The sequence below is a fragment of the Aulonocara sp. 'chitande type north' Nkhata Bay genome, linkage group LG16 (assembly GCF_057382095.1).
Source record: "Aulonocara sp. 'chitande type north' Nkhata Bay isolate Kocher_YH1m ecotype deep benthic linkage group LG16, A_spYH_male_GT1.1, whole genome shotgun sequence".
Classification (NCBI taxonomy): Eukaryota; Metazoa; Chordata; class Actinopteri; order Cichliformes; family Cichlidae; genus Aulonocara; species Aulonocara sp. 'chitande type north' Nkhata Bay.
The window spans coordinates 18,016,030-18,037,112 of record NC_141359.1 but is presented as its reverse complement, the minus strand read 5'-3'; the positions used below and the strand labels follow the sequence as shown (position 1 = coordinate 18,037,112).

Below are 21,083 nucleotides of genomic sequence, written 5' to 3'. Positions count from 1 at the left end.
GATATGTTTTCTTCCCACAGTGACAGAGTATCACTGGGAGTGGGGGGCAGTGATAGAGGCAACAATGCTACTTGGAAAGTATTGTGTGCAGCATGTGTGTGTGTTCTCTCCCAGGGAGGCATGGCGTCTGATGGGAGAAAAGGAAACAGAATGTATAGTTACCCCCTGTAGAGAGCCCAAGGGTGGTTGAACAAGGAGCCAGAATTTGGGAGGTCTTAGGGGGAATTATCCTCACCCCCAAGCTTGGAGATGTAGCGAGCTTTTCAGCATCCCATAAGAAGAGGGAGCCCTGTTCTCATCGACAAACACAGTAAGATTCAGCAATGGAATAAAAAAGGAAGCAAAGCCATAGCAGTGTGCTTTAATAAATTTATGTGCTTCATAGCTTGGGTAATTATCAGATACAATAGTTGTTCGTGCAGCAGTCGACGTCAGTTCATTTTCTGGAAATCTAAAATTAAAAGGGCAAAAAAAAGTTGCCGCCTCTGAGAGCGGTCGCGCTATGCCGAGTGACAATGTGCGTTTGCCTAACTCCACCTTACACTGTAGTACTTGGAGGATGCTGATTTGCTCCGTTCAGCACCATCTGCCCCCTCTCTCGGCGACAGTGCCTTGCAGCTCGGCCCCCTGGGAAATAGCTGTGGATAAGTTATTCAATTAGAGGGGCATTATTGGCCCGCTCTCTCAGAGGACAGAGCTGATGATGCTGTGATTATACCGCTCTGCATTCCTTTATGGCTGTGTGCGAGTGCGCGCGCGTGTTTTCACAGAGACACTCCCACACACACACGTAAACACACGCTCTTTTTCCATGTGAGCTTCTGAGTATATGTGCGTAGCTGCAAATCAACAAATAATGTTTATAGGGTGAATGGATGTGGAGAGGAGGTGGGGGTTAAAAATAGGGGTCTGTCAGATACGCTTGGGTGATTTTAAATGAGCTCGTCTAAGTTTGAATTGAAATACACACACACAAACAGAAATACACACTCATACAACACATATGGGTTGACCACACATGATCTCAGAGAGGATGGAGATGTGCCCCTTTTGAGTGACTAATCAGTGTGAGATGGAGAGTCTTAACAGCGCTCACTGTCTCTCAATTATTGGTTTATTTTTCAAATGCATTGCAGAAAAGATCTAGGTTGTGACAGATGCATTTCTATACAATTACTTGTCACTGTGAGCTACCACTTGACTGTGGATTTTCAGAGTTTTTGCGGTGGAGTCGGGAGATTTCTTTTGTCATCTGAACTATGGTCGCAAAACGAGACCGTCTCAGACAAAGAAATGGAAGGAGATACTTCTCAGCATTCAAGCACGGAGGGACCAACACTGAAATCCAAACACATTGCCTCTCTGCGGACCAGTGAGGTGGTCTTTAAAGTGCTGCCATGATGGGCTTGCCCTATCTGCCCAGCGCAGACCCACAGATGCCCTCCCGAGGGGACGGGCTAGAGGGGAGCAGGGCAGTGGGCCTGGAGCCTCATCTGCTCTGCCCAGAATACAAATAGGTCAGTGTGCGGTAGGAAAGGAGGGGCTCAGGGACACACACACACACACACACACACACTGACCATGAACAAGAAGGGGTCTTGCCAGCTGAATTCCTCCATTGGCCATGATGGGAAGGGCCATCTGGTGTCAATGCGGAGAAGTCAAGCAAGCTTATGAATGTGCACACATTCACGGCCACACACACACAGAAGACATGACTTTGTTTTATGGACAAGAGATTCGTGGCTGAACCTGAACATCATGTCAGTGACCTCTTCTACTAGTGCTGGTGTGGACACATAAATTAAGCAGGAGGCCGTATGTTGTTAGACTAGCATAATTTCCACTGGTTAGGCAACTTTTGAAATGATGTAATGTAAACCAAACAAAGTACCACTGTGACCAGGATAAATTTCAGGTTATTGTCTTGCTGTTGTTAGTATGTATCATCACTGTATTATTCCCCAAAACACACCTTTGAAACCCAGAGTTTACTTTAAAGGGTACGCCTAATTCCCCGTTTTGACCCCCTTTTTATGATTGCAGCTTAATTCAATTTTGCAGTGAGCTTTCAGATTTCTCCTGTTTTGGAAATTCCTGGAAGTAAGAAAAACCTTAGCTGAGGTAAAAATAGACATTGTTTGACTATGATGTAATCCTGTGGCTGCATTCAAAAATTCTTCTCTCTGCTGTTAGTGCAAGCTCAACATATCGCTGAAAAGGGAAACTGATTTATTTTGGCTTAATATCAAAACCATGGCCTGATGAGGGGAGGCTTGCACAGAGTAAATCAAGTAGAAAATAAGCAGGGTTGAATTATTTTCAAAAGCCAGCATGCTATTAAGCCAGGGCAGACCCGTGGCAGCAGCTCATGAAAGGAAAACATTTCTGGCTTTTCCATCATACAATTCCTTGTTCTTAATATCAGCACCTCTTAGTAGGTACATAAACTTTCAGAAGGACACCGAGAGTTTTATATTAGCTTGATGCATGTCCTTCTAGGTGTTACATAAAAAATATGTAAGACCTGCAGTATAGTATACCTGCCAAGAGGGATGTATGATCAAATCTGCTCATGCACTCTGTTCTAATGTTTTAGGTGCTAAACTACAAGTTACAGAGACGCATCTGGAAATGAACCTTTGAAATCACATAAACATAAAGCTCGTAACGAGGAACTGATTTGTCTCCCTGACATTTACATCCTCTCACCACGAAGCTGCAATTGAAATTATTACAACTCGAGCCTCCTCGCGTGCACTTGCATTAGCAAGGTAGGTTCTGTACCATGGCTTGCAAATATCTCAAGCATCCTTGTCTACACCCACCACAGTCTTATGTCTGGAAAAAAGAAATCATTTGTTGTGCAGCAATCTGCCTCTTTTTGATTAACACCCCCATTCTACTTCCTTGGCGTGCCCCCGCCTCACCTCTCTTTCTTCCACCCTCTCTCTCTATGCACATCCTTCTCTATGATTATTTAAACGGGTGCCAGAAAAACACTGTGACCCGTCTAATTTGGGCTGTGAGAGAGCGCAGAGAGGAGAGAGAGGGGCCCTGCGATTCTCCACACTCCCTTTTACCGAGCGGGGAAGTGGCGGGTGAGAGAGAAACTGTTGCCATGGCTACCTGCTGGCAGCTTCTGTCCTTGTGTTTGGAGAGCACTGGCTGTTCCCTCTCTATCCAAACCCTGGGAGGGAGGAGAGGGGAAGAAGGTGAGGGGGGACGGAGGTGATGGGTGTAAGGAGGTGAGGTGGGGGATGTCTGTGGTGGGGGGGTGGAGTGGGGGTCCAGCTGCCAAAGGGGGAACAGCACAAGGTCTCGTCAAAATCAGAGGGCTGCTGGCTGGAAAAAGAGCAACAAAAGAGCAATACTGAGGGCTCTGGTGGCTGATCAGCCCCAGCTAGTTACATACACACGCACCAGTGTTGATGACAGGGTTGACAGCAGTGGGGGGATGTGGAAGAGTGGCAGTGAACAACTGCTTCAGTGCTTCCATACAACGTAGGTGTCTCCACTGCTCTATGATGAGGCTAATCTTTCATCTGTCTTCTACTTAAAACTCACTTTACAAGTCTAGTAAAGTGCCGAAGTAATGCATTTAACCCTTCCACTGATGCATTTGATGTTAATTACACTGTAACAAATTGCCACATTTTTTCCTGTAAAAATTTGCAGTGACCTGTGTAAAGGTACATCAGTCCAAAAAAAAGGGAAAAATAACTTTTTAATTGTGACCATATTCTCCCATATTAACTTCTCTTAACAGGTTCCCTGTTAATTCCATAATTGAATTTAAAATCCTTTTCATCACATCACATCATGTGACCCTGAATCTTCCCTGAGTTACACTGCAATAGGTCTAGGCTGCTGGGGGCTTCCTACGATCCACTGAGTGTTTCCTCTTCACTCATCTTTCTCACTCACTATGTGTTTGTACACCATTGAATCATTAGTTATTATTAGTCTCTGGCTCTCTTCCACAGTGTGTCTCTATCCTATCTTTCTCCCCTGAACCCCAACCAGTCGCTGCACATGGCAATCACCCACTGAGGCTGGTTTTGCAGAAGGTTTCTTCGTGTTTTTCTTTCCCACTGTCGCCAAAGCACTTCCTCATAGGGGGTCATCTGGTTGTTGGGATTTTCTCTGTTTTCTCTGTATTATACAGGATCATTACTTTTTTTCTGTTGTTGTGATTTGATTTCATTTGAACTGAATTGGATTTAACTAGCGTTCAAGGCCCAGACTTTTCTGGAAACACTCCCTAAGTACTAGCAAAGCAGTTGTGAAATGCAAACTGGGAATCAAAATTGTGCCTCAGCGCTGTAACCAACAGAGTTTAAAAGGTGAAACTTTTACTTTAAAAGTATGTTTAATAAGTAAGTTTGAATTGTGACTATAGTTGTACCATTAACTTCTCCTAGCTGGTTCCCCATCTTATATTAAAAGCAGTGTGGCGAATGTTTGCAGAGAAGTTGGAGTGCAAAGTAAGGCTGGCAATCTGCCAGCAACAAAAGCAATGGCAATAAGTTTTTTTTGCCAAGTGGTCAGGGAGTAAACATTTTTCCCACAGGGTCATTGACCAGTCTCTAGGTCTCTACACCCTTAGAGACTGATCAATGACCTGGGTTTTAATAATCATTTTCCCAGCAACTGTCACCAACCACTTGCCAATGAGTCTGGGAATATGCATTTTTTCTTCACAACCAGTGTTGCTAGAGCGGTATCTAGGACTGTGTGTCTACGCTGTTATCATGACTGTGATTCCCTTTTGCCTGTGTGGCCTTGATCTTGGCACTGCAGCTTTCTTCCACAGTTTAAAGACATAGGTTTGGTTGTCAGGTGATTGTCAATTGCAAGTGGGTGTAATGAGCACTCTGTGAATAGCTTTCCCCAAGTCATGTGGGACAGATTCTGATGATCAAAATAAATCAATCAGTCCTGGTTTCTTTCTTTCTTTCTTTTTATTGCTTTGTTTGAAAAATGCATCATCTAATATAGTCCAATCATTTTTATAGTAATGTAAAGATATTTTTCAATACTTAGTTGATAACTTTTTACCAGGGTTAGTGCTGTAAGTTTTCAACAGTGTATATTTTTTCATTATATTACTTGCTGAACTTCTTATTTGTGCATCAGTGAGTCAGGTATTCAGGATGGCTTGAGTATCACAGACTCCACCCTGGTTCTAGCCACCCAGTAAGACGATCCAGGTAAGTGATAGCTGTGGAATGGACATAATACAGAGCTTGCTGTTTTAAAACACACAGGTCTCCTTGTTACTTTCCTAGCAAACCTTTCATTCTCTTAAGTTCAGTAGATATAGTTACTTTGTCAACGAATCTAAACTATTTCCTTGTTTTTGTAGCTATAGTTTCTTTTGTTTTATCTTATTTGCAGGGTAAAAAAAATCTCTTCTACTTCCTTGAATGTGTTCCTATCAACTCGTGCTCGTGTGTTCCTCAGGATCTGCTTGTATTGGTGTTAAAGTTCATTCTAGGGGTGCTTGTGTGTGCAAGCATTGCGGTTGCTATTAGACACAGTGTTCTGAAACCCCGGTGGCCATGCTGATGAAGCTTCCCCCTCCCTGCCCCCTGCCACTGCCACCCCCACCCACCCACTGGCAGGCAGCTGACCTTGGCAGGGCCTGACAGAGAACTGGCCTGGAGGGGGATCCACGGAGCTCCACGCCAGCCCACTGAGCCAGCCCACTCAGTCTGTGCAGGTGTACGGTCGCCTGGAAAAACACACACACATGCATAAGACCCAGACCAAGTGAGGCCCTTGAGCAAGCAGATGTCCTAACACTCTGTTTCTCTGTTACCTTTCTTCTGGATTTATCATTTTCACTGTCATTTTCCTTGTATTTCTGGTTTATTGTCCTTTTTGTTTTTGGTTTGTCACTGGTACTCATTTTCTCCTTACTCTTCCTTTCTGTAACACTATCTTACCTTCTTTACCATGCTTGCAGGATCCTTTCCACTTGCTGCAATAGCAAATACTGAAATGAATGGTACTTATTATTTTCCAGTTGTGGGCCTTATTTGGAATCATTTCTGGTTTCTTGTGTATCTTTTCTGACAAAATAAAAAGCAAACCATTGTCCCAGAACATGCAGTTGAACATGCTTTGAATGAACTTATTAACTAGCTAACAATAGATGCACATGAACGCACGATAATTTACTCCTTATAACACTCTTCATCAGTGATTGCAATCAAGCTCCTGGATCAATGCATTTAAGAGCTTGGGGGTGGAGTTCCCAGTGCAGGCATAAACCTTGGCCACGCACTTATGCACAGTACTGTACATACTCTCGAGTTATACGCACTGCATCCACTCCCATATCTAACCTCTTAGTTGGCATCCTTCTGTGTTTAAATTCAGCAATCTTTTGAAACAAGTCAGAGAAATTACACTGGGGCTTTGAAAAACCTCTTATAGCTAAAATACAGAGAAGACAACTTAAAAATGCCCCAAACAGCCTTTTTTGGTTGTTGTTGTTTTTTTTATAACAATAATTCAAACATGTCTGGTTTGTTGGGACTGCATCAGGTTGCAGAAAGGGACAGGTTAACATTCTATATCATATAGAATATTGTGCTAAAGTCTTGAGCCACCCTTCATATATTTATAATTTTCTTCCAATGAGCTGGATTTTCTTGTCTTCTTATTGTTCTCCAGGCTTTCTGAAGGTCTTTCAAAGTGTTTTGGGCATGACATTTTCAGTCTAGTCCTTGTACCTGATCATTTTTATTTTAAATTGTGTCTTTGGGCACTTTATTACCAGCAGCCTGTCAGAAAAACACATCATTTTTTCCCATTTCTTAAGTTAAATCGATTAAAAATGCCAAACATAACACAATTTGACAGGCATAAAATAGTATTTTTGCAATAACAAGGTAATTCCCAAAAGGCCATTAGCCAAAAACTTGGCATATTTCAGAACGGTGTGCAGTGTATCCTTCAGAAAGTTGAGGAAACTGGATAAAAGGTGCTAAAAGAAGAAATGGGAGGCCTAAAACAATCTACAGCAGAACCCATTTGTGTTCTTCACACATGAACCGGACAGAAAATCAGTGGCAACAGGTTATTTATGCAAATCTGAAACTTTGGGTTGAAATGACTGGCAATAGGAAGTCAAGGGAACTGTATAACAGTGAGTCTCTACACTTTATGATTTGGGGCTACATTTCAGCCAGCGGTGATGGAGATCTTTTCAAAATTATGAAAGCAGAAATGTAGCGTCAGATTTTGATTAACCATGCAATACCATCTGGAATATATCTGATTGGCAATGGCTTCATTTTTACAGCACAGCAATGATACCAAACGTGCTGCCAATGTAGTAAAAGCATACCTGGACAGAAAATGCACACACTGGAACATTATCAGTCATGCATTGGGCTCCCCAGAGCCTGGACCTCGACATTATTTAAGCAGTGTGGGATCATCTTGACAGAGAACAGAACAAAAAAGCAGCCAACATCCAAAGGAGTGCTTTGAATGTCCTTTAATAAGCCTGGAGAACTATTCCTGAAGACTACTTTAAGAAATAACAAGAAAGCTCGAGTTCAAGCTGTGTTGAAGAATGACAGCAGTCATACAAAATCTTGTATGACAAACAAATCTTGAACTGTACAAACCCTAATTTCTCCTCATATACTACATTTTCATCTGTGTTTGCAGATGTTTAAAACAATCCCTATGCACCTATTTTGCATTTTCCTAATAAAATGTTAAGAATGTGTGATAAATAAATGTGTCATATGTGATAGATAGCATGCAAACTTATGAATGAAATACATCAAACACATGCATTGGTGACAAAGGGATAACAATCCCTATATTTATCAATGTTTTGATGTATACAAGCAGCTGCTGTGCATTAAATGACAAATATGTTATTGACATATCCATTAATGTTTTTATTGCTATTGTCACAACCAAAAAAAAAAATCCAATTACTGAACACAGCTGACTCTAACATGTATTATTTTAGGTTAAAGGTTTTAATGTTTCTATATTCTCACAGTATACTGCAAGAAACAATAATGCATGTTATTTTACAGATCTAGCAAGGGAGCAGTTAGCACAGCTCCATACTGTGAAATGCTACTGTGGTTGAATTGAGAACAAGGTTGTGTGCAGGTGTGAAATGCAGTATTTTCTCTGCTGTTCTAACATGTGTACAAGCTATTGTGTAATGTAGATTAACAGTACCATACTCAAATATGAATATTTTTCATCACACATGCATCAGTCGCCAAACTTTTGTCAAAATTGACAACACTGTGCGAGTACTGTGGCAAGCAGACAAATAGGCCGGCCCAATGTACTGCTTCAATTTCATTTTGGAGGAGAGAAAACCTTGATTCGTGAAGCTGAGAGAAAGCGCTTGTCATTTTGTGTAGCCCATTTGTGTTGAGTATTCACAGTGGGAACAGCGTGGGTCTGCAGGGGATAAAGACAGGCTCCAGAGGTGAGCACTTACAAACCGTGGCTGTCTGACAGCATGAATATGTATTTTTGACCATTCCAGTTTCAAGGTTTCAAGCTGATTCTTCTACTCGGAGTCTTCTCACAATTACTCTTTTTTATCACATATTTCTTATTTGTGCCTGTGTTCATTATGCTTTTCAAATCCACGGTGAAATATTTTAAAATGGGGTAGAAGTTATATTTTACAGTGTTCTCTGAGTCAAAAGGAAAAGAAACGAAAGTAAGTGAAAGGAATGTGTCTTTGTGGCTTTGTAGTATTTATTATTATCCTCTCAGCAACCCTCATCCCCTTCCCCATTCCTTCCCGCTTTACTGCGCTGTAACAGGTTGACTTTAGCTTCTTTGCTCCCTATTTCTTCATCTGACACGACTGATCTTTTGAGTCCAGAGTCTAAAGTTTAGCCAGGGAGAACAGGAGGAGAGCATCACATCCCTCACTTGTAGCATTTCACAACACGCACAGATTTTTTTTTTTCCAGGCTTCCTCTGCACGCTGAGATCGCCCGCCCCCTCAGTGTAGACATTTTGTAGTGTGTGACTAAATGATGAATGGTGTTACAATAATTTGATGAGATTGGGTCAGATGATGCAAGGGAGAGGAGTGCAATCATAATGTTCTTCTTGATGTCTTACTGCTTATTATGCTGCATAAATGATCCCCCAGACACCCACGCCTTCTTTGAACTGATCCCACCCGAGGGTGACACGTTAGCAACCTGTCTAGAGCTGGCGTAGCCTTGGGAGAGCTTTTCGCGTCTCAGGTGTTTAACAAGCTCTGCTGGGGCACCACGATGGAACTGAGATTCCCGAATCAAGCGCCAGGCCCCCTTCGCACACCTCCCTTTGCGTGCCTGATTCATCCCACCCCCTCCCCGCAAGCGTCCCTCAGACCATCTCCCATCATCCTCTCTCCCCTTGCTCTTCCTCTCTTCCATCCACACTCCACCTCCTTCCTCTTCCTTCGGAGCGCCTGTGTGCGCTCCACTCTGCCGTCTTTCCTTCAACACATGCCAGGACTCCTGGGGCAGCAGTTACAGAGCAAGGATTTCATTTGAAATAGCTCCTCGGGACGTCATTATAAGGATCATCGCCGGGCCTTACGGCTGATGTTACATTAGTGTTCCATCACACACGGAGGGCCTTCAAAGCACCTAATAGCCAGCTCGCTCATCACATAAATTTATCTCTGAGATTGGCAACGTCACATGAATCTGTAGCTGACCATTCTCATGTGTCAGTGTAATCAAGAAGATGAACAGCCATTAGTCTGTCGTAAAACATGGCACAAGGTCATTGAATGTGTGACAGGTAATGAGATAGTCTAACACTAGAGGGATTTTAGTTGTGTTTTGCAACACTTGTTGCATTGACCTTAAATACAACCGTATCTTTAAACTTGATAATTTCCCAGTTGGGTTTCTGGATAACAGCGTGTCATTGCTGTTATCCAGAAAAAGACACAATACTTAATGTTTTCACCATACATGCATGTTTTCGCATGCTTATACTTTGAATGTCAGAAAGTATGTAACTAGACTAGAGAATTGCATAATTGATATGTAGCTATGCTTTTTGACAACACTAAATACATTGTAAGTCACTTATAATCATTAGGGTACTTTAAGTAAAAATAGCATCAACCCCAACAGGTTTAACCATGATTTCAATAGGCTGTATTATCTCTGGATAAGAACATATAAAGCACTTGTACAACTGATGGAAAAAGTCATTGCAGAGCTAAGAAGAGCAGGTCTGCAGCCTGAGATTATATACGGCTACATTTTACGTCAGTGCCACACCGTCCCATCTCTCTTTATTCATTCAACCAACCCCTCCAATAGGAGACAGCCACAGAATTCACCCATATAGCACACCCAGGCCATCCCTTTATCCAGCCTACTCAACCTTATTAGTCCAGTCTTTCTTTCTCTCCATCCATTTCATTCCATCCTCTCATATCCATCCAGCCATTTTATCCTCCATTGATTGCAAACAGAGGACATACAGTATCTGAAGTGAAACAGAATGAATATTAAGTGGGTTGCAGTTGGATCACTGTACTAAAGTAAAGAGTCTTTTTTTCAACGCTCTCTCTCTCGTTCTTTATCATCTCTGGCTCTTTCAGTCAGCTCCACGATAAAGCTGGCACCATGTAAAGTGGCATGAGCGCCATCAGCCATGCAGATGAGTCTGCTTCCTTTACCTTAATTAGAGCTCTCAGGGGAGTGGGTCTGAGGGGTATGAGCATCAGCCGCTCATACCACAGAGATACCTTTCATTAAGCTCAGTTATACCAAGAGCAAAACTGACGTGGTTACAGTGGCTTAGCTGCTTATTATATTCCTGCATGTTATCCAAATCTTTTCACTTTAAGCGAGGGCAGAAATGCCTTTTGTGTTTTACTTGCAGATAGTATAATCCCCAAAAGACGAGGGAAACAGGGGTGCTTTAAAACAGTCTTACACTGTGCGTGCACATGTCTTGAGAGATTTTATGAATTCAGTTGGTTAAAGTGGAACATTGATTTGATAAAGTGATACTCGAATCAACAAGAAAATTATCGTTAATAATCTGGATGGTCACTTCATTTATTTATTTATTTAGATTATTTTAATAAGCGAATATATATATATATGGATGCACAACAAGGGTAGCATTAATTAAGCATTAATTACTATTTCATGACATTAAACTGTTAATGAATAAATAGTGGAAGTAATCAATACCGGTGATCATTCAAAGCACTGATCTCTCTCTCTACACACACACACACACACACACACACACACACACACACACACACACACACATATATATATATATATATATATATATATATATATATATATATATATATATATATATATATATATATGCATTTATTTGACTTTTTAAAATAGATTTTTAGGCTTTATTATGCTAATAAGTGCAATAAATGCAGTAAGTATAAGTAGTAAGTACAATAAAAATAAATAAATAATAGGACATATGCTTTAATGATGAGAAGCAAAGTATTCTACACTGCAATATTTTTTCAGTCACAATTCTGATTTATGAAGATTAAGGATTTAAGTCATTTTTGCATCAATAAATGTTCGTGTTCATGTATTAATCTGCCAGTTATTCCCTTGAGACACTGATCGTCACTGAATCAGAGAAGAACGAAAAATTCTCATGTGATTTTGCTGTTTTTCCTTGCTCTTGGATGAGATTTAAAATTAAACTAAATGTTCACTAGTTCGTTTTTCTATTCACAAATCGGTTCACTGACCACATCGGTTCATTTGTATTTATAATTACTGTATCCGTGGGTGTAATTACTAGACGCGCGTGTAAAAACTTTGTCCTTTTAATTATCACAACCCAAACTGATGCATTGCGAATAAAACAAGTTGAACTAATGCACTGTTACCCCCTTCGTTTCCGTCCCCTTTAAACGGGGAGGTGCTCCGGTGCTCACCCCAGCCCAGGACTCTCCGCTGCGCTCCGGGAGGTGTGCACTGGAGGGAGTTTGGACTGGTTTAGAGCGGACGCGTCGGAAACCTCCCCTGAGGGGCCCCATGTAATTCGATGCATGCTGTTAAAGCTTAGAGTATATTGTCTTCCCTTTTGCTTATGAAGCCTCCACCCACCGGCCCACCCTACATTTAGCGGATCATGTGACTCGGGGTAAGTCATTTGCAAGTACAACAGTTCTCTGTGCGCTCTCATTCATTTCCTGAGAACTGCCTGAGCCGAGCAGCTGAGAGGCAGAAGGGGAGGGAGCTGCTCACTCACATACACTCACTCACACTCACACACATTATCGCACACACACTCACTCACACACATACACACGTACATACGCGCAGAGTGAGAGGAGAGAAGAGGAGAGGAGGAGACGAGACAGAGAGGACTGTAGAAAGGAAAACAGTCTCCTAGTCTCCACGGCTCTGCAGCTTCTGACAAGGTCTGTGCAATTTTCTTGTCCTGTTCCTCTGCTGGCTGCTGCTATGTGCTTCATTTGTCACGTTGCTGGGCTTTGTGCTTGTGTTCAATGCGTTTCGTCCAGCTGTCATTGCTCTGTCAAAGCAAATGACAACTCAGATCACCTATAGTATTGTGTTTGGTGTTTGACAGTAGAGAAGGTAGTGGGGGGGGAGACAAGAGATCCCGCATGTAGCTGACTGGACAACTCTTTATTGTCAGTGTCAATTAATAAGCTGTCATAAAAGAGGCCAAAAAAAAAAGAGAGCTGATTTTTATATACTCGGGACAACCGGGGACATGGGCAGCATCCACACTTTTGCAGCGCAGGCACCTCCTGTGTTTCAAGTCTCTTATCTCTCACAAGTCCAATGCAACTTCAAACATATCTGCTTATCAGTGAAGGAGTGTTGTAGAATAACACTGACTGAATGTCTTAGTGGGGGATGTGAGTGTGACTGCGCTGCAAAAACTCTCGGCACTTCTCAGTGGAAAAAAAAGTTTGCTGCTTGTCAGAGTTTCGTGCATGTCTTAAGAGAGTTGTGTGCGTGTGGGTGTGCATTTGTGTGCAGCGTTATGGTGTGTGTGTGTGTGTGTGTGTCTGTGTGTGAAAGAGAGAGACGGGCTTGTTTGTCTACTGTAGCAGCTTAGAAACAGAGGAACGAGGCTGTTAGGAATGGGTTAAACATTGGGAGGGTTGGATAGCGGAGGAAGGACACTCGGGTGTGTGTATATATGAGTGTGTGTGTGTGTGTGTGTGTGTGTGTGTGGGAGTGTTGCAGGGGTGGTGTCTTGGATGTCATCGCCAGCGCTCTCACTTCCAGGGTAATAGTCATTGGTATTGATGGGTGGCTGTCACAGGGGCAGAGAGCCACCAGGCTGGAGAGAGTGGCCGGGGGCTGGCCCTTGGCTGTTATTTTCAATTACAGGGGACCAGGGCAGAGCTGACAGCAAAGGCATTTGTACATCCAGAGAGGGGGAGGACGAGGAGGAGGGGGGAGTATGTGTGTGGAGAGAGTGGGAGGGAAGGAGAGAGAAAGGTGGTGGTGGGGATGGGGGTGGTAGAGACTCTGGCCTCTGCTCTTGGGTTTGATGTGGAAACTAAGCACTGACCTGTGTGACTTTACCCTAGCGATGTGGAGAGGCCCTACCTTGCCTTTAACTATGCGTCCGGGGTCTCTCTCTGTCCATAAAAAAACACCCAGCACGCCCCTGCGGGCGGTTTATCCTTCAAGCTCAGGTCCTCTACCAGAGGCCTGGGAGCTTGAGGGTCCTTGCGCAGTATCTTAGCTGTTCCCAGGACTGCGCTCTTCTGGACAGAGATCTCCGATCTGCTGGAGCAACTCGCCTAGCATCCTATTCATGTAGCCCCTGCCGCCGGGGTTACTTGCGTAGTAGCATTCCAACAACGCCCTGTTTTCGTCTCTTGCCCACCGATGCCTTCTTGTTCCAGTAGCCCACTTTTCGTCAGGGTGCCCTGGTTCCTCAACACCTGACGCGGACCTTGTTGATCCGGGCGACGTCCGAGCCGGCATGCCTTCATATTTATCTGTCTCGCTCATGTCTGCGGTAGGCTCGCTTAGCATAGGGGGTCTAGCCTTAGGACCCTTACTGGATACAGACGCCCAAGGCAGGAATCGAACTTGCGATCCTGGGTTCCAAAGGCGTGTAGTCTAACCACTACGCTATCCACACACACACACACACACACACACACTACGCTATCCACACACACACACACACACATATATATATATATATATATATATATATATATATATATATATATATATATATATATATATATATATATATATATATATATATATATATATATATATATATATATATACATATCTGAAAGAAAGAGGAAGGGAAGGTGTGGGCATATATATGTGTGTGTGTGGATGTGTGAGGATGAGACCCCCTGCAGCTCTGCAGCTCCTTGGTGTTGAGCGAGGGAGATTAGTGCCCATTTAAAGTATCGCTTAAATCCATGTACAATAAGGCCTTCTGCCTGTGCACGAATAAGCAGGCTGATATCAGACATGTAGAGCAGACTTTCGACACTGTGTGTACACGGCAAGGAATCACATTAGATGCCTGAAAGTGTCTCTTTACAGCACACAAACATCTGCACGTCTTGATCATCCAAATCACGTAAGTCTGGAATGTCACGGATCTGAAGGCTTATTTGTGATAACAGTATTTATGATCTGGAAAGAAATTTGAAAATAAACTCTTTAAGGTTAATTACTGTAGCACTGAACCACATCTGTGGTCAGAGTGCCATTGTAAGCGCTAGATAATGTAGCTATAATTAGGGGGTTCAGTGTATGTATGAACAGGTCTTCAACAGAAAGTCTTTAAGCTGGATAATCCCTGAGGCAATGGCCACAATAACTGGTTAACATTTTAAAATGCATAACTTTTGCTGTGTCTTTACCCAGCGTTCACAGTACGCCTGGATTATGAAGCAGTGTAGAAAATTCAAGCACTGTGTTTTAGTGTGGACTGAGGAAAACAGAGACTTTGCAGTCCAGGTCCCGAAGTCTTCATCACATGCCCACTTTGCTGCTGATGCTAGAAGCCTTTGTACATTCTGTATTTGATCATGCTACTGCTGCCTGCATGTAAGGGAAGCCTGCACAGTGCATGTGATATATTGTCTTAATCAAGACCATCTTCTTGCTGAAACACAGTCAGAGCCTGTATTTCTGTAAAAATGACTTCATTGACTGCTAAAGTATTAACTTCACTGACAACACTACTCACTTCAGTGTAGCATATAATAATGCGGTGAACTGAGAACAGTTCAAATGAACTGTAGTACATTTGGATGATAACAGAAGAGTTAAATGACCTGTCTGAATGTTTATCATGTAAAGGTCACTTTACATGATAAACAGGTCAGTGTTCCTTGTGACTTAATCCAGACATTCAGATAGCAGTAACAAAAAAAGAAGAAGAAAAAGAAATGTTGACCAGTTAGTGTATATATTTTTAATGTTTACCCTAAAGCAACATGCAACCTGCACTAGCTGGTTTGACAGCAGTATCGAAAGGATGTTGCTGTTTGTGGCTTACTGTGAGGATGTATGTTTAGCTAGAAAAAATGAGTGGGTTAGTAAAAGGTCATGGTTTGGGTTCAAAATGACTGTTTAGCACTTTTGCGTCACAGCAAGAAAGTTTGGGCTTGAACCTGTCGGTGTCCTTTCTGTCTCGATCTTGCGTATTCTGTCTGTGACTTCATGGGTTTTCTCCAGATGCTCTGTATCTTCCCACAGTCCAAAAAGATGCTTGATATAAGTGTTGATTTCAAAGTCGGTTGTACAGGTGAGCGTGAGTGTGAAAGGCTGTTAGGGTCTTTTTGTTAGACCTTTGATGGACTGGAGACCCCAGCAGGCAAAAAGCAAGGACTGTAATTCTGTCCAGTCTATGATCTGGAGACCCCCTGGTTCTCCATGAAACTAGCTGGAAAAATGATTACAGTGGATATATTGGTGTCTCTTCAATGCCCTGTTTATAGTAATAACTAAGAGTTCAAGAACAATGATGGCAGTGGCTGTCCGTTAAAAAACTGGGAACTGACACTTGTCTTCGGTGTTCAAATTTACTTTAATCATCCATCCACCCATCGCTGTATGTACTTTTTTTTATTCATCTTTGACATTTGCTTCTGAAGGACAGCAAGCATAACTCTTGCAACTCGCAGAATGCTCTGAAAATTGACTTATTTTGTTTTGGGGTGTTTCCTTATTTTTTTATTTTCTAGTTTTTTGCTTGAAGCATCAGGTTTTCCCACAAATAGACTTTACATAGATATCGGCAGGCTGTACAGATATTTTAATGTCTCATGACTCATTTTAGCATTTTTGTGATTCTTATCGTCTGTCTGAAAGGACGATATACATCATTATTGTGCAAGTGGACAATCATCTCGCTCTTATTTTAAAGGTTCAGTTGTTACTAACCACCTAGCCCCATCCTTCCTGTGTCATGCTTTGCTGGTTTACTGCTGTGCTGGCAAAATTATTCAGCTGCTTTGCTCTCATCCCGGGCATCATCTTGGATGGCAGCTGCCCATATTGGTATGGGGAGATCTGGAGATCCACTGTAAGTTGGAGAGCCACTTTTACTGAGACCTGCAGTATTTGGAGACTGCTGCATGTGTCACTACTACAGTTGGAGCCCATCCAATTGTGGTAGGTGAAAGAAACACTGGAGAGGCAGCTGATTAAAATGCTCAACATGTCAGGTTAAACATTTGCATTTATAAATGGTATTCTTTAGCATACCTGTGCCTGCTTTTGAGCGCACCCAACCCCTGAAACCCACCGCTGCTGTCACAAATAGAATGCAAATCTTGAGAGCACACCGACTATGCCAACATTGACATGAACGATTTGATCTCTCACACGTCTTGCTGTTTTCCTCCACAACTGTATAAAGCTGGTGCTGCCAATCTGATTCCTTCAGTAGCTCAACCCCCACCCCAAGACATGGTCCAAAGGCTTACGATAAGGATCGGTACAGGTGGGGGGGACTCAATTAAAAAGCCAATCACCAACGGATAGACTCTATCTGTCCATCAACACCGCTCTGCCCAGGATATTTAATTGCTCCGCAGGATTCCCCCCTTTAAAGGCAACCTCTGTCAGCCACGTATCAGGACGCACAAATTGGCTGCTTGTTGACAGATCAAATCTTTCAGGAAGATGTGCTTTGCTCTGGTTTGTTCATGCTAACAACACATAGGCTCAAATTTGTATTTAAGAAGATGAAATTTCCTGCATTAGGGCTAATAAACTGGGTTAACTGCTGCCATATTGACTGACTGCTCATTGATCCAAGTGGGTGTTATGGAGTGTATCAGCACTGATTGCAGATAGACTGCAGCGCACTATATGGCTGGATTAATGTGGGTCTCTACTGTAATCCAAGGCCAGGGTGAGAGGAAAATTAGAGAGGTTAGAGTATGGACCCAATATATAACATACAGATCCAGTTTCCGAAAATTGCTTCTCATCTCTCGAGCTCTCAATCCAGGATATGTTGGCACCTTCTTACATCAAACTATCATGTGAGCCAAAAAAGAAAACGCAAAAGCTGATTCAATTAAAGGAAAGAGAAAGGAATCGTTGTGTCGCTTCGTCGTTCATCCAGCGGTGGCTGTCGTGAACTTACTGTGAGCGACATTAAAAAACAAAAAGAAACATCTGTAGGTGATGTTAGTGAGCTGAAGTCCCTATACTGGTATTTCATAATCCTAGAAATGACAAAATGTTCTTTCCCTTTGCACATTCTCTTGTGGATTCAACCTTCGACCCGAGTGTCCAGCCCCCGTTTGTTTACCAAATTAAGTTAAGGGTGTACACAGAGTGCAAGAGCATGTGTGTTTAGTGAGCAGAAAGAGAGGGGTGAGAGAGAGAGAGGGAGAGAGAAAGCACGGAAAGTATTGTGCAACAGCCAGGGACTCTGAGGTTGATAGTATAAATAGTGAAGAAAAAAAATCAGAAGGCTCTACAATCTAACATGAAAGATTCCAGCTTGTCCAAGATCATTTTAAGCATTGTTAACCTCATCCCTGGTTGTATACTTATAAGGAGTCTCCTATTGTTAAAGCTATCGTGGGGAACCAAGTTTTTATTTTGATAGAGCAAAAAACGTATTAAGACAGGCAGATTTTTTCAAATGATGTCTGACCGGTGTATTGATCCAAGTTTTTTTTTTCTTTTTTCCTTTTGAGTAATGACACAATCGCTAGAGCAGCACACTCACTGCTTACTGGAAGTGACTCATGTTGCAGAGCTTGCCCCCAGACTCTGATTTGAGGTCGCTCGACATGTTTCCATGGCTAGGATAGAAAGGTATGTCAGTGGAAGGCCCGTCTATAGGCGATGACGTTTCCTCTTTCAAACTAGCGTGCGATTGATTTTAGCCAAATATGGCTGGTTAAAGGAGGAGAGAAGAAAAGGAAGGAAGCCAAGAAAGAAGGATGGGAGAGTATTCAAAGTCAGCATTTTCAGTCTGTTTTGGATCATTTCTGAGACTTTCCCCTTCACAGAATCTTTTGGGAGTTGCTTCTCTCTATCCTCCATGCAGATGGTTTCTACAGACCTGTGTAAGGATGCTGCGTGGATCACTGTGAACTTTGTTTCCAGTTGTACTGTAGGTCAACTGTTAGGAAACGAAATTATGTAAACAGCATGTGGAATCCATTTGGAGGGCTGTGGCATTTCTACACAGCTGAATTTAGGCTCCTACTACAGGCCATAGCTCTACTCAATTAGCTGCTTCAGCCAGGTATCAACATGGCACAGCGTCGGCTTAAAAAGAGAGGAGCAGTAATCGAAGTGAAGGCGTGAGTAGATGAGTAATAGAGGTAAACACAGCTGCTGGCTTTTATTGAGTGTTATTGGAGAGCTGGAATGGGTCAAACCAAGGGGAAAAACTCGGTGAGCGAAAATAGCTGCGCGCATTTGATGTAATAAGTGTCAGTGTGTTGGAATGTTTTGCTTGGTCCGTTATTGTCAATTTCCATGTGCTGTGCATTGGGGTGGATTTGGTTGTGTCAGCAAAAAGTAGGGTTAGATAGTTGCGACACTTTGTGAAGCTGCATCAGGAGGACTCTGCAAAGGCTATTAAAAAAAAGCCACGAGAAAATTGCCCGTGCGCTCGCATATATGCCTGCATGCAGGCCGCTGTTTGGATGTAAGAGATGGCGAGTGAGAAAAAAGGGCAAAGGAAGACAAGTGAAAAAAAAATAAGAGTGTGTGTTTCACTGTTTGAGATGATATTATTTCTACATGAGTTGTTTACAGTAGATACAGTAGTAGATGAGTCACTGTATTGGTGCCTTGGCATGCTTGCATTGTACAGTTATTGTACAACATCTAGGTCGATCTTTTTGAGAATGCACGTGTGCTGTGATGCATTCGGAAGACAGGCCATTGGGAGCAGTATGTACACAGTGCATATGTTGGGGGAAGGGGAATCACATTCAGACATACATGTTGGAACACAAGTACACACACATACGCTACCAGAGCCTAGGGGATAAGAGACAGTAGCCTACACAAAGAATTCGCCATTAGGGTCGAGTGTGCTGGCATCCCTTCGGGCAGGTGAGAGCGGGTGGGGGTGGTAAACATGTGGGTGGTTAGTGGTGGTAGAGTTGATGGAAAGGATTTTTTTTGTTGCTTTTTTGTGAGGGTACTGAACTAATCCATTAGTTCAGTGTGGGAAATTAGAGCAGGGTTTCACCCTTACACTCATTTTCAACATGTTGAAAGCAGCTATAACTTCTTCACGAGCGCTGAGAAATGGCAAAATACCACAAGGTTCACTTGCTTAACACCTTTACAACACTGAGAACGCTTTATATTTCCCTTCTATGGCGGCCTCCCACTGTAAAGCATCAATAAAAATATATTCACCGGTTTTTCATTTTTTATTCACGGTGAATGCTGTACAGAAATGTGCCCGCGATGCTGTTCGGCCTTTTCGAGATGATTAGTAAGTACCGCAGTGTGGTCACCTCAACCAAGGACCTGTGAACTGAAAGTAAATAAGAGACTGGTACAGAGGCACCGAGTGCATCTTATATTGATCCACTGCAGTCAACCAGCCTCACAGTATCTCACTCTCGTGTACAGTTTAGCCGTATGGTGGTATAAACATACACAGAATATTAGAGTATCTTCCTGAAAGGCTAAGCCAAGTGCTCCACACGTTTACCCTGGTTTGCTTGGCTCCACCTCCCCCTCCTTTGGTACAAGTGAGGTTTTTGTGTCAGAGGCTATTTTAGATGCACAGCCACTGACCGTGCTGCATTTACTGAGGTGAGTGAGTGTGTATGCATGTGTACGGTGTTTCTGAGAGGTCAGCAGATTATGCTGAAGCAAGAAGACCTCATAGTAAACTATCTCTTCAGGAGCTGTTTTGTGGTGTCTATTTGTGGTTTCCTTAGCACCAAACTCGATCCAGCTTTCATACTGAACATTTAACTTATTCTTTCTCACGATTTCATCAAAATGACCTTCAATTGGACATAAATAGTCTAGAATGGTGTCACAAATTGCTTTGACTTGGGAGTCGGAGCTTGCTTGAGTAATGCCACCTCACTTTAGCGCTGTCACGGTCACAGCTTGTTTAGCTGTTTCTCTGCTGCATTTGAGGCACATGATGCAAGAGGATGTCAGACTCTTCTGTTTACCTCTCTCTGGAGCAATGTGGAGGAGTGTGTGTGTATTTGTGCACGGCTTGTGTGTGCATACACTGTAGGTGTGTGTGGGTGGCTGTTTGTGTTGAATGGGCATCCATATTCTTCTTTCATGGGCAGAGCTGCAGAGTTTATGTGCATGCGTGTCTGCCTCTGAATCTAAGATAAATATGGTTCACGGTGGGTGCAGGCAGAGGTCACGAGGTTTGTGAGTGTCTGCGAGCCAGATTGTAGATCAGAAAAGGGGCTCAGGAAGTCAGCTTTATAAGAAGTGCATTTGAGACACAGACAGAGACACAGACAAACCAGACAGCGACCGACTCTTCTTTTCGCTTTGAGTGTTTCCTCTCAGAATAAACAGCTTCTTCATTTCCCACAGTTTCACAAGACC

The 21,083-nt window shown here is 42.8% G+C and overlaps 1 protein-coding gene across 3 annotated transcripts in view; it reads left to right on the top strand.

Annotated features, from left to right (window-relative positions):
• Positions 1-12,019: 12,019 nt before the first annotated feature.
• Positions 12,020-21,083, top strand: part of klf12b (Kruppel like factor 12b) — a 39,527-nt gene continuing 30,463 nt past the window's right edge. Inside the window, exon 1 of one of the 3 annotated variants that reach the window (XM_086266574.1) lies at positions 12,020-12,171. Coding sequence is in view for 1 of the 3 variants with exons in the window: in XM_086266572.1 (XP_086122698.1) it covers positions 18,574-18,592 (19 nt within the window). In the remaining 2 variants the exon portion in view is untranslated. The other 2 variants (XM_086266573.1, XM_086266572.1) reach the window with 2 other exon arrangements.